Source organism: Scardinius erythrophthalmus (genome assembly GCF_964197995.2).
Source record: "Scardinius erythrophthalmus genome assembly, chromosome: 15".
NCBI classification, from domain to species: domain Eukaryota; kingdom Metazoa; phylum Chordata; class Actinopteri; order Cypriniformes; family Leuciscidae; genus Scardinius; species Scardinius erythrophthalmus.
The window spans coordinates 31075465-31089505 of NC_138235.1; the positions used below are offsets into that span (position 1 = coordinate 31075465).

Below are 14041 nucleotides of genomic sequence, written 5' to 3' on the forward strand. Positions count from 1 at the left end.
GTATTTTTTTTCCAAATTAGAGTAGAATCCCAGCTGAAAAGACCCAACCATGTTCGGCGGAGACCATTGCCACTGATGTTCTCTACCATCAACTTAGCTCACGATGCTTTTGGGAAATTCAGCCCTGGTTTGTTGTTCTTAGCTGCTGTAACCCTTAAATGCATGAATGTTTCGCCAATCGTTTTGACATTATCGGGTCTTTAGCGACCCGGATCTATATCTCACACGGATAGATCTCAACCTGTCGCGATAATATAAAACTTTTCTGATATTATTTATATAAGCATTTTTTGTTACCTTTTGGAGCTTGGAAGCGTTCAGTTTGAGCAGATGTTTTATACCATCATCACTGTCCTCGTCAGAGCTCGTTTCCCAGTACATTCAGCATCTGGCTCATATTCGTGACCATATTCTCAAAACTATCATTTTCAAAATATTCTGAGCTTCTTCACCAGATCCACCATCAAGTGACAGTAACACTAATATTTGTTTGTGTTCAGTACTTGCTCTCCAGTAAATCACTGAGCCATTTAAAGTTTTGCTGATGATACTTCCTAGTCTTTTGTTTTCTGCCTGCGATAACTATAAGTGAAACGTCACTTCATCATTGTGTATCAGACATTGCAACCTTGTGGAATAAAGGTGAATTGCTCTTATTTAGTCATCAAATATTCAATTATTGTTGAGCAGAAAAAATATATTTACACTGTTACACACCTCGGGTCGTTGGCGACCCAATACAATTTTTACCCAAAAAAATGAATAGGAAAACTTTTTTTTTTGACATAAACATTGTTTATAATAAACTGATTGAGGAATACTAAGAAGGTTGTAGTCTAACTTTAAAAAAATGAATGAGGAGGAGGGTAGTGAATGACATCCCGGGTCACTAAAGACCCGAGGTATGCGTTTAAGGGTTAAGAAGGTCTCTCAGCATGGCTGAGCTGGTGTTTAGCTAGTCTCCCAGCCTGACCAGCTGAAAAGTTTCCAAAACCCACTCCAAAATCAGCCAACAGACCAGCCTGACAAGGCTAGGACACCAACTAAGACCAGCAAGCCAGTTCATGATGGTATAAGATGTCTTTTCAGCAGGGAAGTCATTAGCTTACTAACTCTACTGGAATCAATTGCAAGAAGTGCTAATTGGGTTATTTGAGTTGCTGAGTGTTTCAAATGACTCACTTATAAGGTTCTGGTTCAGTTAGGATGTTGTCTCCCTATTTAGGCAGCTCTCTAGGTTTCTGAACAGAGCTAATGTTTCACTCGCTTTCTTTGTGTTTTGCCTTTTTATAAACTTTTTTCCCTCTTCACATTGAAGAAATCTCACCAGATTGGTCAGCTGAGACAGCTCGCCCTTGTGCGTTTCCCTCTTCTCGATGTGGTGTTCCCGTGCCGCGTCTCGCAAAGGAGGCTGTTCGGTAGAAGACTGCTGGAGCTAAAGACAGAGTGAGAAAAAGGGAACAGAACATTGAATGGAAACTCGCCACCCTTTTGGACACTGTGGACGCTGACATCACGGTTCAATCTGTACTGACGCCCTCTGACTCAACACTGACATTCAGCCGTGAGCTCAACGGGAGGGACACAACGTGCAGGACACAAGGGGTATTTTGCAACAGATGTCTGAATTTTACTCAACTTCTCCATTGTGTAGACTCATACTCTCCTCAAAACCAAGAAAACACCCTAAAACAGCATGAGAAACTGAACAAACAACCACTTCGAAGAGGAGTTCTGCACAATCCCAGATGTAACAGCAGTTTTGTGTTACGAATCATCCATACGCCCATCAGATGGGACAGAATAGAGAGACAGGGGTGTAGAAACGTATAACTTGTAGAAAATAGAAATATGTCCCCAACTTGTTGGGAAATAATTTATGGAGATTAAAATTTCTCTTTTTAACGCGAGATACCTCATTTGTTCAGATCATTTGTGAGCTCTTAGAGAGGGAAGTGTTGTTGAGCGGTCTTTCATAAGAAGCTCTGATTAAGCTGATGGCTGTGTTTATATAGATAGCAGTGGGACGTGAAAACCGAAGGGAAGCAGATTGAGATGAGAGTATGGCAGGAGGATCAAAGGCTGGTTTAATGCCCTTGGGTGGGGCTGTTCGAGGGACAGGGTGGACATATTAGGAAATATGGATGGATGGGTGGCGTGTTCATGTGTTTGGCATATGCATTTGAGACTGTATTGGGACATACTGGGTGTTACTGACAGCGGATGTCCCTTGAGTTTAAATGTAGCTTGTCATCAACAAGCTCTGTCCCCTTTAAAGGGTTAGTTCTCCCAAGAATGAAAATTCTGTCAGTAATTACTCACCCTCATGTTGTTTCAACCCCGTAAGACTTTCGTTCATCTTCGGAACACAAATTAAGATATTTTTGATGAAATCTGAAACATAGGCTCACTATTGGCCAGCATCACACGCATCACACACATGACCAGCGTCGGCCAATAGTGAGCCTACGTTCTGTTACACTACATGAACTCACTCAGAGGACACACAGAAGAAAATGAATAGTTGAATAAAGTCGTTATTTTTGTGTTTTTTTGCGCACAAAAAGTATTCTTGACGCTTGATAAACTTAAGGTTGAGCCACTGTAGTCACTTGGACTATTTTAACAATGTCTTTACTAACTTTTCTGGGGTGGCAGATATCGATTACATAGAAGCCTATGGAGGAGTGAGCCAGCTAAAATCATCAAAAATATCTTAATTTGTGTTCCGAAGATGAACAAAAGACTTACGGGGTTGGAACAACATGAGGGTGAGTAATTACTGACAGAATTTTCATTTTTGGGTGAACTAACCCTTTAAGAGCTTCTGTTCTCTCCTCACATGACTGCATGTGAGTCTCCTGTCTAATATCTTTACAGCATAAATTGCAGCATTTTTTTTCTTCATATTATAATAATGAGAATGACATTTTTCCATTGCGTTAATGAGAATTCTCATGAAAATAATGTATTCAAGCCTAAGGGTCTACAAATAGGCTTCATTTTTCATTTTGGGTGATATATGACCCAGACACGTTCCTGATAAGTTTCATTTGATTCACATGTAAACAGTGCTTTAAAAGAAAAGCCTGATAGATCAAAGTCATGCACATAATGACAGACAGCACTCCAGTATTAATCACTTCATCAGGTGAACCCTGATCAAATCTCTGCACTGCAGTTAACCCTGGGCGTCTTACCTTGAGGTTCAAGGGGTTGACTATGTTGTGGGTGGTGCAGTTAACAGGCCCCTCCGTCATGACCTCCAGTGGGTAAATGAACCTGTTACTTTGAAGTCTCATGGGGCATCTGAGCTGAAGTTGAGTGTGACTGATGCGGCTCGGCCCGTTGTTCACCAACTGAGAGAGAGAGAGAGAGAGAGAGAGAGAGAGAGAGAGAGAGAGAGAGAGAGAGAGAGAGAGAGAGAGAGAGAGAGAGAGAGAGAGAGAGAGAGAGAGAGAGAGAGAGAGAGAGAGAGAGAGAGAGAGAGAGATGAGTCAAGTGTATGTTGTCATAATAAACCCTCTCAAACGCATTGGTTTAACATCAAGGTTGCGGCTTTGTTATTTTCATGATTACACGTACGCCATCACAACCATAGATTAAAGTCGTGCTCCACAGGTGTTTCTGTACTCTCTGGTCATCATAAAAGGATGACTTGATGCCTTGTGCTATTTCAGGACCTATGTCTAACTGTTGGAGATTCTCCATGACAACTTCTCCATGTACAAGTTGTTTGCATGACTCATCTGCAGAATCCTGGCAGAAAGTATGTATAAGGAAACCAAACTGCAAGCAGCAATTACAGCGGCACTCACTGACATAAAAAAATAAAATATGAAATGGACTTAAAATGAAATCCAATAAAAAAAAATCTAAGTTAAATTTATATTATTTTTTAACATTAAATAAAATAACCTAAAATAAAAATAATTAATTATATATATATATATATATATATATATATATATATATATATATATATATATATATATATATATATATATATATATATATATATATATATATATATATATATATATATTCGGTTCATTAAAAGAAATTATGAAATAAAATGATGAAATGACTTGCAGACATTTTAAATCCTGCCAATATAACTGCTAGTTTCTAGGCAGCCATACATCCCAAAATTGTACCACAGTGATCTATAGCCATTACTCTGGATTCCTATCAATGACAGGCCACTCTGGCTTCATGTCCAAGTGAAGGACTCAGACAAGGTCTTTACCTCGTAAGTGTGCTGGATGGAGGGTCCAACATCCTGTTCAACCATTACATTCTTGGTCAACTTCCAGTTCGGTGGGGGAAAGAAGACCTTGTCTGGTCTGGAAACACTGTAAAACGAGAGATAAAGAGAAAATAAGAAGGTGAGGGAACAGGGAGAGCTTCCTAGTGAGAGTTCCAGAAGAGCTATGGTCTTGTGAAGCACTTCTAAATGGGTTCTTCATGTGAACTCACCCCTGCAAAATAACATCAGACTGGACCACCACCTCCAGCTTGTAGGGGACGACTTCACTCTGGGAGTTATTCTCATTCTTACTGCAGATGGACAGATGGAGAGCTTAATAAAGAGCATATTTAAGGGCATGTGCAACTAACCTGACCGTATATTACAGATGCATGATATATCAGTGACAATAACAGTCTGATTTATTTTTTTAATAATAGTAAAATAAAAACATATTATGGCCAGTATTAATTGTATTTTTAAATAAATCATTACATTAATTTATTGAATGCATTTATTTTATTCCTTAAATATATACATGCTTGTGTGTGTGGATTCATATATACAAAATAATTATACACAGTCCACACAAACTTTTATTTTGGATGCTATTAATCGTGATTAATCGTTTCACAGCCCTAATATGAAGAGTTCAGATGCAAAAGCCTCTATGTGCCATCTGAAATTTTCTTCTAGAATGATCATTTTTATCAAGCTTGTATATTTAAGTTTAGTAATTTCACTTAAATGGCAATGAAAATTATTGCCATTTAAGTGAAATTACTGAACTTAAATATACGAGCTTGATAAAAATGATCTGAACTCTCAGATGCTGAACTGCATCTGAACTCTTCATATATATATTATCCATGCTTGCTATTGTATAGATTTTATTTACTGTATAGTATAATGTGAATGTTTATTTTCGTAAACAAATAAATAAATCAAAATAAGCTGTGTTTATTTGTGTATATTGTCAAGTTTCATACCTACGGATCTGTAGGTCAAACTGCACAAATTTGTGTGTGTCCTTGAGACGTGGTACTGTGAATCGCAGTCCGGCCCATAGCTGCAAAAATTTAAACAAAATACATTTCTAAATCATATTATCCCATAAGGTAATGTGAACTTTATTCCTCCATTTTTATATATACATATACACACACACACACACACACACACACACACACACACACACACACACACACACACACACACACACACACACACACACACACACACACACACACACACACACATACATTTCATTCATCAGAAAATTTGAGCTAAAACAACCAAAAAATTTGAGCAAACACAAGCAATTTATCATAAAGGAGCCAACAATATTTGCAATGTCACAATACTGAATTGCAGCTGTCCACGGATTACCCCAGAGAATTCTCTACAGCACACAGAACATACAAATCACCCATAATGCACTGTCTACCATAGCAACAGAATGGATGTTGATGTTGGTGGAATGTTTCTTTCCTGTACTCCATCCAAAAAACACAAGTGGAAACACTAAAATGTATCCTCTCTCATTCATCTTAGTGATGTCATGTTTAGCTGCACTGTCAAAAGCACTCCAGTTAGTTACTACCCTCATCCCTAAAGTGCTGAAGTCACCTACACAACCCCAGACTGCATGGGAGTTCCAGCCTCCCTTTTATAATTGTGGTTTTATGCTCCCACCGCACGCACACAAACTCTGGCAATAAGACCCTCTTGCTTTCACGTGGGGGTAGGTGTGATTTCTGAATATCTCATTAAATAAGATACGATTACAGATACAGGCCAGTTGTTGCGAGGAACCTCTTTGGTGGTCCTGGAATCTAAAAATAATGACCTAAAATAACGTTAATAATAAAATTGCTGAATAAACCACCCAGATAACCTGCCTTGAACTAATGAGAGCAGTGTTGCGGTGCTGACTGAAACATACAGAGGTGTCTGGAAACACATTGACATGGAGTATAATTGGGTGATTGTTCAAACTCCTCCATGTCTGCAGACACATTAAAAAGCCAAAAATCGCCCCATCTTCACACAGTGGCATTTTGGAAAGGGGAACTCCACTACTCAGGGTAGGGCCTAAATGACTGTCACTTCCTGCATGGCTAGTGGGAACTTCCTGCCTGTCTAAACATGATCTAACACAGCCCTTAACAAGACCCCCGGACAGCACTAGAGCTGACTAACAGGTTAGGTGACTAATAAAGGTTACATGACTAACAGGACACACAATTATGGTTGCTGGAGGTCTGGATTTTATTTGGTAGAATGCTAGTTGTCAGTAATCAGAATTGCCACTTTTCCAGATGTTTTTGATTACTGGATAAGGATAACTGGATTGTCAAAAAGTAATTTTATAGAAATTGCACACACAAAGAGCAATTTCTAGCCAAGGAAGTTTCTAGAATTTCTAGACGTAAAGACATACGTGCAGACAGACAGATAGATATTCTCTATAGAAATGTATTTTCCATGACATCATAAGATTCTACACATTTCCATGACTGTCAAAATAAAAATTGTACTATTTTCAGACACACTGGGAAATTAGTAAGATTCAAACGCATTTGATAAAAGGTTCTTTCTCAATAACAGTGTGAAACCTCAAGTCACTCTAGTGTGTAAACACACAAACAGAAAGAAGAGTGTAAGTGTGCTTACGCTGGTGCCTGATTTCATGGGGTTCCCCAGGTCACAGCTGAGATAACGGGTCTGATTCTCCGTCTCATAACTGCAGGTCAGCTGGGTCAGACTCTGTCCAGAGAATTAGAGAAAAAGACCAGTTAATTTCTGAAAAAATACGCACCCACACACACACACACACACCCCATACTCCTGACTCATGTCTTGACTGTTTAGACCAGTTCTGATACTACTGTTGAATGTTACATGTTTGCTCTAAATTATCCTTAGGGATGAAAATATGTTCAAGTAATTCATTAAAAATGGTGTTAGCCCTTTTTGATGCCCATGATCCTCTTGTGAGAGACACTCCTTCCTTGAATAGTCATCTATTCATGCATAAAAACCCATATATCTGTTTAAGAAACTAATAGTTTTATATTAGAAAGACATGTTTACCAAATCAAATAATTGATAACTTCATTGTCATTGTACTAAAGCAATATTTTATTTGAATTTATTACATTTGATCATTTCCCTAACCACCAGTTTGAAACATTAAAACACCGACCGCTGTCAAGTTTTGCCTCACTATGGGATTTCTCATCACATGTCTTCATTAATAAAAAACACATCTTTTCTTGAGTATCAAAGTAACAGAACAAAGGTCTTTCTCAGCTGAAATGCTGAACACATGTAGGAGTTAATGGACGGGATCTGGCACACATCCGTGTAATAGGCAGCACCTGGAGGGAGGGTCTCCATATCTCACCTCATTATTGCGGGCTATTCCGCTGTAGTCGGCCTCTGGTGGCAAGACCACATACAGCTCGGCTTCATAAGCTCCGCCTCCATCGTTCTTCGCGTTGAAAGTCAGGGTCAGAGAGTTGTCATCGCCCATGTACACTTCCTTCCTGTCCCTGCAGTACCCAAAACACCAACAAAACATTAAACTCTTGCCTTGACAGCTAATTTACCTTCTATAGGGTCTGGGTCTTCTATAGAGTTTATCAAGTGCTGATTTAATCTTAGAGAAATAGTACAACATTGTGGGAGGAGTTATTGGCCAATGTTTATTTATGCAGGTAGACGTTTGTTCAAATCTCTACCCCAGAATATAATCAATAGCTTTAGTGTGTTAACAAGCACCACTAATTAATCAATTAAAAAGTAGATAGATATACAGCCACATTTTGAAACTTTGTTGTAAAGTATAAACCATGGAGGAAATTGTCATACAAAAGTTTGGGGTCGGTATGATAAAAAAATAAATAAAAAAAGGTGAAATAAGTTTGTTATGCTCACCAAGGCTGCATTTATTTGATCAAAAATACAGTAAAAGATGTAGAATATTATTGCATCTAAAATAACTGTTTTCTACTTGAATATATTTTAAAATGTAATTTATTCCAGTGATGGCAAAGCTGAATTTTCAGCATCGTGACCCCAGTCTTCAGTGTCACATGATCCTTCAGAAATCATTCTAATATGCTGATTTGGTGCACAAAACATGTCTTATTATTATTATTATCAATGTAAAAAGACAAAAAAAAAACAGTTGGGCTGCATAAATATTTTGTGAAACCATGATACATTTTCTTCAGGATTTTTTAATGAACAAAGTTCATAATAGAATTCTCCTGTAACATAATAAATGTGTCATTTTTGATCAATCCGTGCTGAATAAAAGAAAGAAAGTGTAATTCTGCTGATCTAGCGGTGAAAAATCACCCAGATCTTTCCAACAGGAAGCCCTTCCTCCTGCATTACACACACATTTCCTATTAAAAACCCCTAATTTCCATTGTAGCAATAAAGTTCAACATGCAACGACAAAGACTGTGAAACATTCCGCAAAGTTCCCTTTTTCTATTCCTACATGTTCCCTCCCCTTTCTTTTCTCTCTACATCTCAGACACAATGAGAAATTCCATGCGAGGGCCACACAGACGCTTCCAATTACCGCCTGGCCTCGTAAAGCCATGCTGGGGAAGCGTACTGAATTCAAACGCTGGCACTCGGCTGGTGGGAGACTCCAACCTACATGGAAGCCGTCGCTTGCTGCACTTTCATAACAAACCCCTTCAGATGGCACATATGAGGTTGGGGTCATGTCACAAGAAGGTCAAGATTTACATTCAATTGCTAATCAACATAAATATCACGATCCTCACAACAAATTAACACCAGTGAGCTCTAATAATCACATGGAAGTGATTCAGTACAAAAAGTTAATTTGAGTGAAACAGAGAACTTGGCTGGGTTTCCTCAACATGGACCTGGGAAGCAGATGCTGACAGTGGTACCAAAGATAAGCTAGTCTGGGAAGCTGTCTAGATGTAGTTTCACATTTTATCCTAAAGAATAACCCCTCCAGTGAATTTCCAAGTCGTATGATTCCCTCCGCTTGTTTAATGTCAAGATAATCCAAATCACTCTGCGGAGAGAATCAATGCCCTACGCAGTTTCGTAAATATGTGACCTAAGATAAATGCAACAAATCTGTAATGGTTTTGGTAAGGCGCATTTTTGCGGTCGAAGAATAACAGCAAATGCAAACAAATCGATGTATAAAAGACAGAGAAAATACCCACAGATTTCACAAATCAACTGCAGGGAACTGCCATCGTAACTGAATGGAAAAGGGGGCCGTGGAGATTTCCAAACTTATCCGTTTCATCTATCCAGTTTTTTTTTTTAAAGCTAAGTTAACCAATCACAGCACCTGTTGCTTAGCCCTCCTTCCTGTTTTTTTTCTGAAGTCAGTGTGTATCTGTGCATGTGTGTGTGTGTGTGTGTCACTATTCTCACCTGGGAAAACTCTATCCATTACTGAGACTTTCTTAAAGCTGTGACTCATCACATATATTTATCTAAATATCTCATCTAAACAGTAGCTGGAATAGCAATTACTAATTTCTCGAGCCTAACATTGTTCTACTTTATATGTGTTTCTGCAAACTTTGCAACAAGCAAACTAAACCCCAGGCCTTTATTACAATTTTTTTTGCATTTCTTGCTAATCATCTTACCCGTGAACGGAGAGTTTCAGGTCAGGGACGCAAATGTTGTCCTCTCCACAGTCCAATAAAATCTGGGCCTAGAGCAGAAGCCAGAAAAAAAGTTAAGGTCAGTCACTTAATGTCAGAGAGAGATTATTGTATTGTCAATTTGCAACCCATTTTACTTTTGTAATGCGACTTATTTCTGAGTGAATCAGGGCATTACATGAGAAAAAGGACCTGATTTGGTCTTTCAGAAATTGTTTGGATGATGAATATTGGGCAACCAGAATGAATCCAGGCAAAAGGGTTGCCAGGTTTGCGTAACAAAACTAGCCCAAAGTTGCCCAATGACCCTTCCCCAAATATCAAATCTCAAAATATGCCACTCCCATACCTAGAATGCATATTTTACAGACACTGTATGCGTTATACACAATTCAACTTGAAAATCACTATATAGCAGTAATCAAACACTGTTTTAAAACTGTTAAAAGTTAAAAGTCTGTTTTAATATAGGAGCTCCCGATCAGTGCCCTTCCTCACAAAACTCATCATCTAGCACAGTTGTATCACTGTTAGAATGTAAAATGGGTAAAATCTCTCAATACAAGCATTTCAGTCAAATAAACCTCTTAAAAAAAAAATCATCAACCCGCGGCAAGTTTAAAAGTAGCCTAATTCTGTGGAAAAACAGCGGACATGGCTACCCTGCCAGGCAGATCTATAGTCATATGCAAATACAGAACAAATGTAAGCTTTTATTTTTGTTTATTATTAATTATTTAGTTTATTATTGTAATTACAAATGTATTCCAAAATACATAACAGCTATTCATGCCAGTTTATATATATGAAGACTTCAGATGCAAAAGCCTCTAAGTGCCATCTGAAATTTCCTCCTAGAATGATCATTTTTATCAAGCTTGTATGTTTATGTTCACTTATTTCACTTTAATGGCAATGAAAATTACCTATTAATTGTGATTAAAGTGAAACTACTGAACTTAAATATATGAGCTTGATAAAAATACAAATTTTAAAAGAAAATTTCAGATGGCATTAAAGAGGCTTTTGCATCTGAAGTGTATATATATATATATATATATATATATATATATATATGAATAAAAAAAACATTTTTATTATTATTATTATTTTAGAAAATAAAATAAAAAATAATCAATAAATAAGGTCCATTTCAATTTCATGTTGACTTTAAAAGGTAAAAGCAGAAACTTAGCCATTCATTTATTAAGATTGTGAGCCAAAAAATAAATAAATAATAAGATTCTCAAGCTCGATTTTTTCCCTCATCGGACACAGAATGACTCCAATGTCATTCAAACAGGCATATAATACAATTCCTATAACCAATAATGCAATTAAACATCTTTGGGCTCTTTACACAGAAAAAAAATAAATCCAATAGGCTAAACCTTTACAAACTCCTATTAAACAACTGCAGCTATTTTCAAAAATCCAAGCAAAGTACTGATGAAATATTTGTAAACAACAGCCCGCAGCAGCGAGCTTCATCATAAACAGTCCGTTCAGTTGGGTCAAGTATTAGCGCACGACCGCGTAATCGTCAGAGGATAGCGCCGCCTAATATGCAATATGACTATAAACATTACCATTTGCATTGGTAAACATCACTTCTCAGCCGCCTGAAATAACAAGTTTTAGAATTGTAAACAGAATGAATTCTGGGCTGAAGAGCAGATGTGTATTGGCTTCAAAAAATGTATAGAGCTTATTTAAAGGAATAAAGAGCTATGGCTGTTCTATCATCCACAACATCCACATCAGAGGCTGCCACCCCTAAACCGCATGCTAGCTGCACGCGACACCACCCAACTCTCACCACACACACAAATATATCCCAAAGCGCACACACACATTAATGAGAGAGAATCCATATCCATATCCAATTTATGAATGAATCTAAAACATCAAGAAAAGGGGAAAGTCGTGCCACGGCTAATTGCTACCACCTGATGCCTTATTTCCAACATGTGCGAGAATGACGCAACATGACGATGAGGATAAAAAAATAGAATGGGAGATTAGAAAGGGCGAAGTGGCTTCCCTGTAATCAGCAATCGCTGAGCTCTAATTACAACCCACCCCTTTCCACAACTCTGAACCTCCTGGAGAGGGTTGTTTGGGTTCACTGCAGCAACCAAACAATTCGAAGACCAAGAGGAGATACAAGAGAAGGTCACATGTGCATATGTCCAAGCCGACCCTCAGCCAAAACCACCATCAAGTGTTTACGGAAGTGTCAGGGTCTGCAAACAGCATGACTGAGTCAGCAAACTGGAGGGCGCCGAGCGAGATCACTCACAACATTTATCAAAGGAGGTCCAAAACATCTCTCATCAAAAGGCAAGACGAATATGGAGCCTCACATTAATGGTCCCATGCAAAAAAAAAAAACACACATACAAGCTTTTATTCAGATCTATTAACTTATTCCATTAATTCTAGAAAAGAAAAGCCTTAGAAGTTCGGCATAATCTCTTATTTTTTATTAGGAAAATATATTATTTAATAAAGAAGTATTTTATTATGTTGTATAAATGTAATTACTCTATTATATAAATATCCATAATGTTTTAGAGTAATTAATATTAATAATTCATTTTAATAATATTGTTGTTACCACAGTATATTTTTATAGAGTATAAATATTGTAAATAGGTTATATATATATATATATATATATATATATATATATATATATATATATATATATATATATATATATATATATATAACCTATATATAAAACTATATAGTATATATATATCAGTATATATAACTATATATATATATATAGTTTATACTATATGATTGCGGTTACAGCAACAATAATAATAATAATGATAATTATATTTTTACTATATAATTATATCCACATTATTTTAAAGTAAAAAAAAAAAAAAAATTAGTAGTAGTAGTAATAGTATTACCCTTTCATTATTAATACTGCATATATTTTACACAAACACACACTCGTATTCATATATATACACATATATAGTATGTATATTTTTTTTCCACAGTATTTTTGTTAAACATGCAATATTCATAATAATAGTGTAATATGATTAATAGTACTCCTAATAATAATAATTATTATAAATAATAATAAGTGATTACAAAATGATATTTTTAGAGTAATCAAATTTTAAATTGAAAATAGTTTAAAAGTTTATGTTTATTTTTATTTTTTTAATCATATGAAACCAACATGAACAAGAATTTTCCTTTTGATTATCATGGATACACTCGTTTATCATGAATGAAAGAGCTTCCACTTTAGAAGATCTCTCCAGCTGCAATGTTTCCAAGATCTCTGATTAGAATGACCATATGCAGAAACACAGCGGCCCATGTGTTCGGCACAGTCTCAATGACTACCGAGAGAAAACTGCCACCCAAAACGTTCAACCTAAACAGACGGCATATGGCCTGTGAGGGCCCGCCCGGAAAAAAACACAAATCTATTAACCCTTTATACACACAAACACCTCTACGGTGGAGTTTCCACAATGCCCAGAGAGCTTCCCCTGGTGGGACAGTGAAAAGTTCTCCGCTGTACACGCTACACATTTCCTCCGGCTCTCAAACGGCTTTCCAGACAATCTGGAGAACATCCCAGATGTATGTTTTGATAATCTCATCATGAAGGGAGAGAAGAACACACCGCACCATTCAATACTCCTGCAAAGCATTGTGGGATATCTGCGGCAGCAAATGTACGTACTTTCTGTTCGATGAGCTCCGCCGTCTGGTAGTTGAGGATGGGCCGCAGGCCGTGTCTGTCTGCCGCGGATTGAGGGTTCAGGCTGAAGTTGAGCGCAACAAAGATGGGAGACAACTTATCCCTGAAGTCCTTCTCATCCTACACTCCGAGGAAAACAGAGTGGGAGTTTGTGAGAAAGGTCAGAAAGCAAGATGAAATGACACTCTTAATCCCTCACTGCATTTTTTTTATGTGTGTTGCCACACTTAACTTCACTTATAACACTTATCTTGTACTAATAAATGGAAAAAAAAATCACTTCAACGGTGTAGGTCATTTTTCCACAACAAATTTCTATTGGTTAACCCTGCCTACTCTTAATTCTCATTGGCTCACAAT

At 37.2% G+C, this 14041-nt stretch overlaps 1 protein-coding gene across 1 annotated transcript in view; it reads right to left on the reverse strand.

Moving 5' to 3' along the window:
• itga5 (integrin, alpha 5 (fibronectin receptor, alpha polypeptide)) overlaps positions 1-14041 on the reverse strand; it is a 52731-nt gene that overhangs the window by 7052 nt on the left and 31638 nt on the right. The window contains exons 18-26 of the mRNA XM_081386870.1: positions 13664-13801; positions 9919-9986; positions 7659-7806; positions 6926-7018; positions 5239-5318; positions 4480-4560; positions 4250-4355; positions 3201-3359; positions 1328-1435 (exon numbers count right to left, since the gene is read on the reverse strand). Of these exons, the coding sequence (XP_081242996.1) occupies positions 1328-1435; positions 3201-3359; positions 4250-4355; positions 4480-4560; positions 5239-5318; positions 6926-7018; positions 7659-7806; positions 9919-9986; positions 13664-13801 (981 nt within the window). The remainder of the gene's footprint in view (positions 1-1327; positions 1436-3200; positions 3360-4249; positions 4356-4479; positions 4561-5238; positions 5319-6925; positions 7019-7658; positions 7807-9918; positions 9987-13663; positions 13802-14041) is intronic.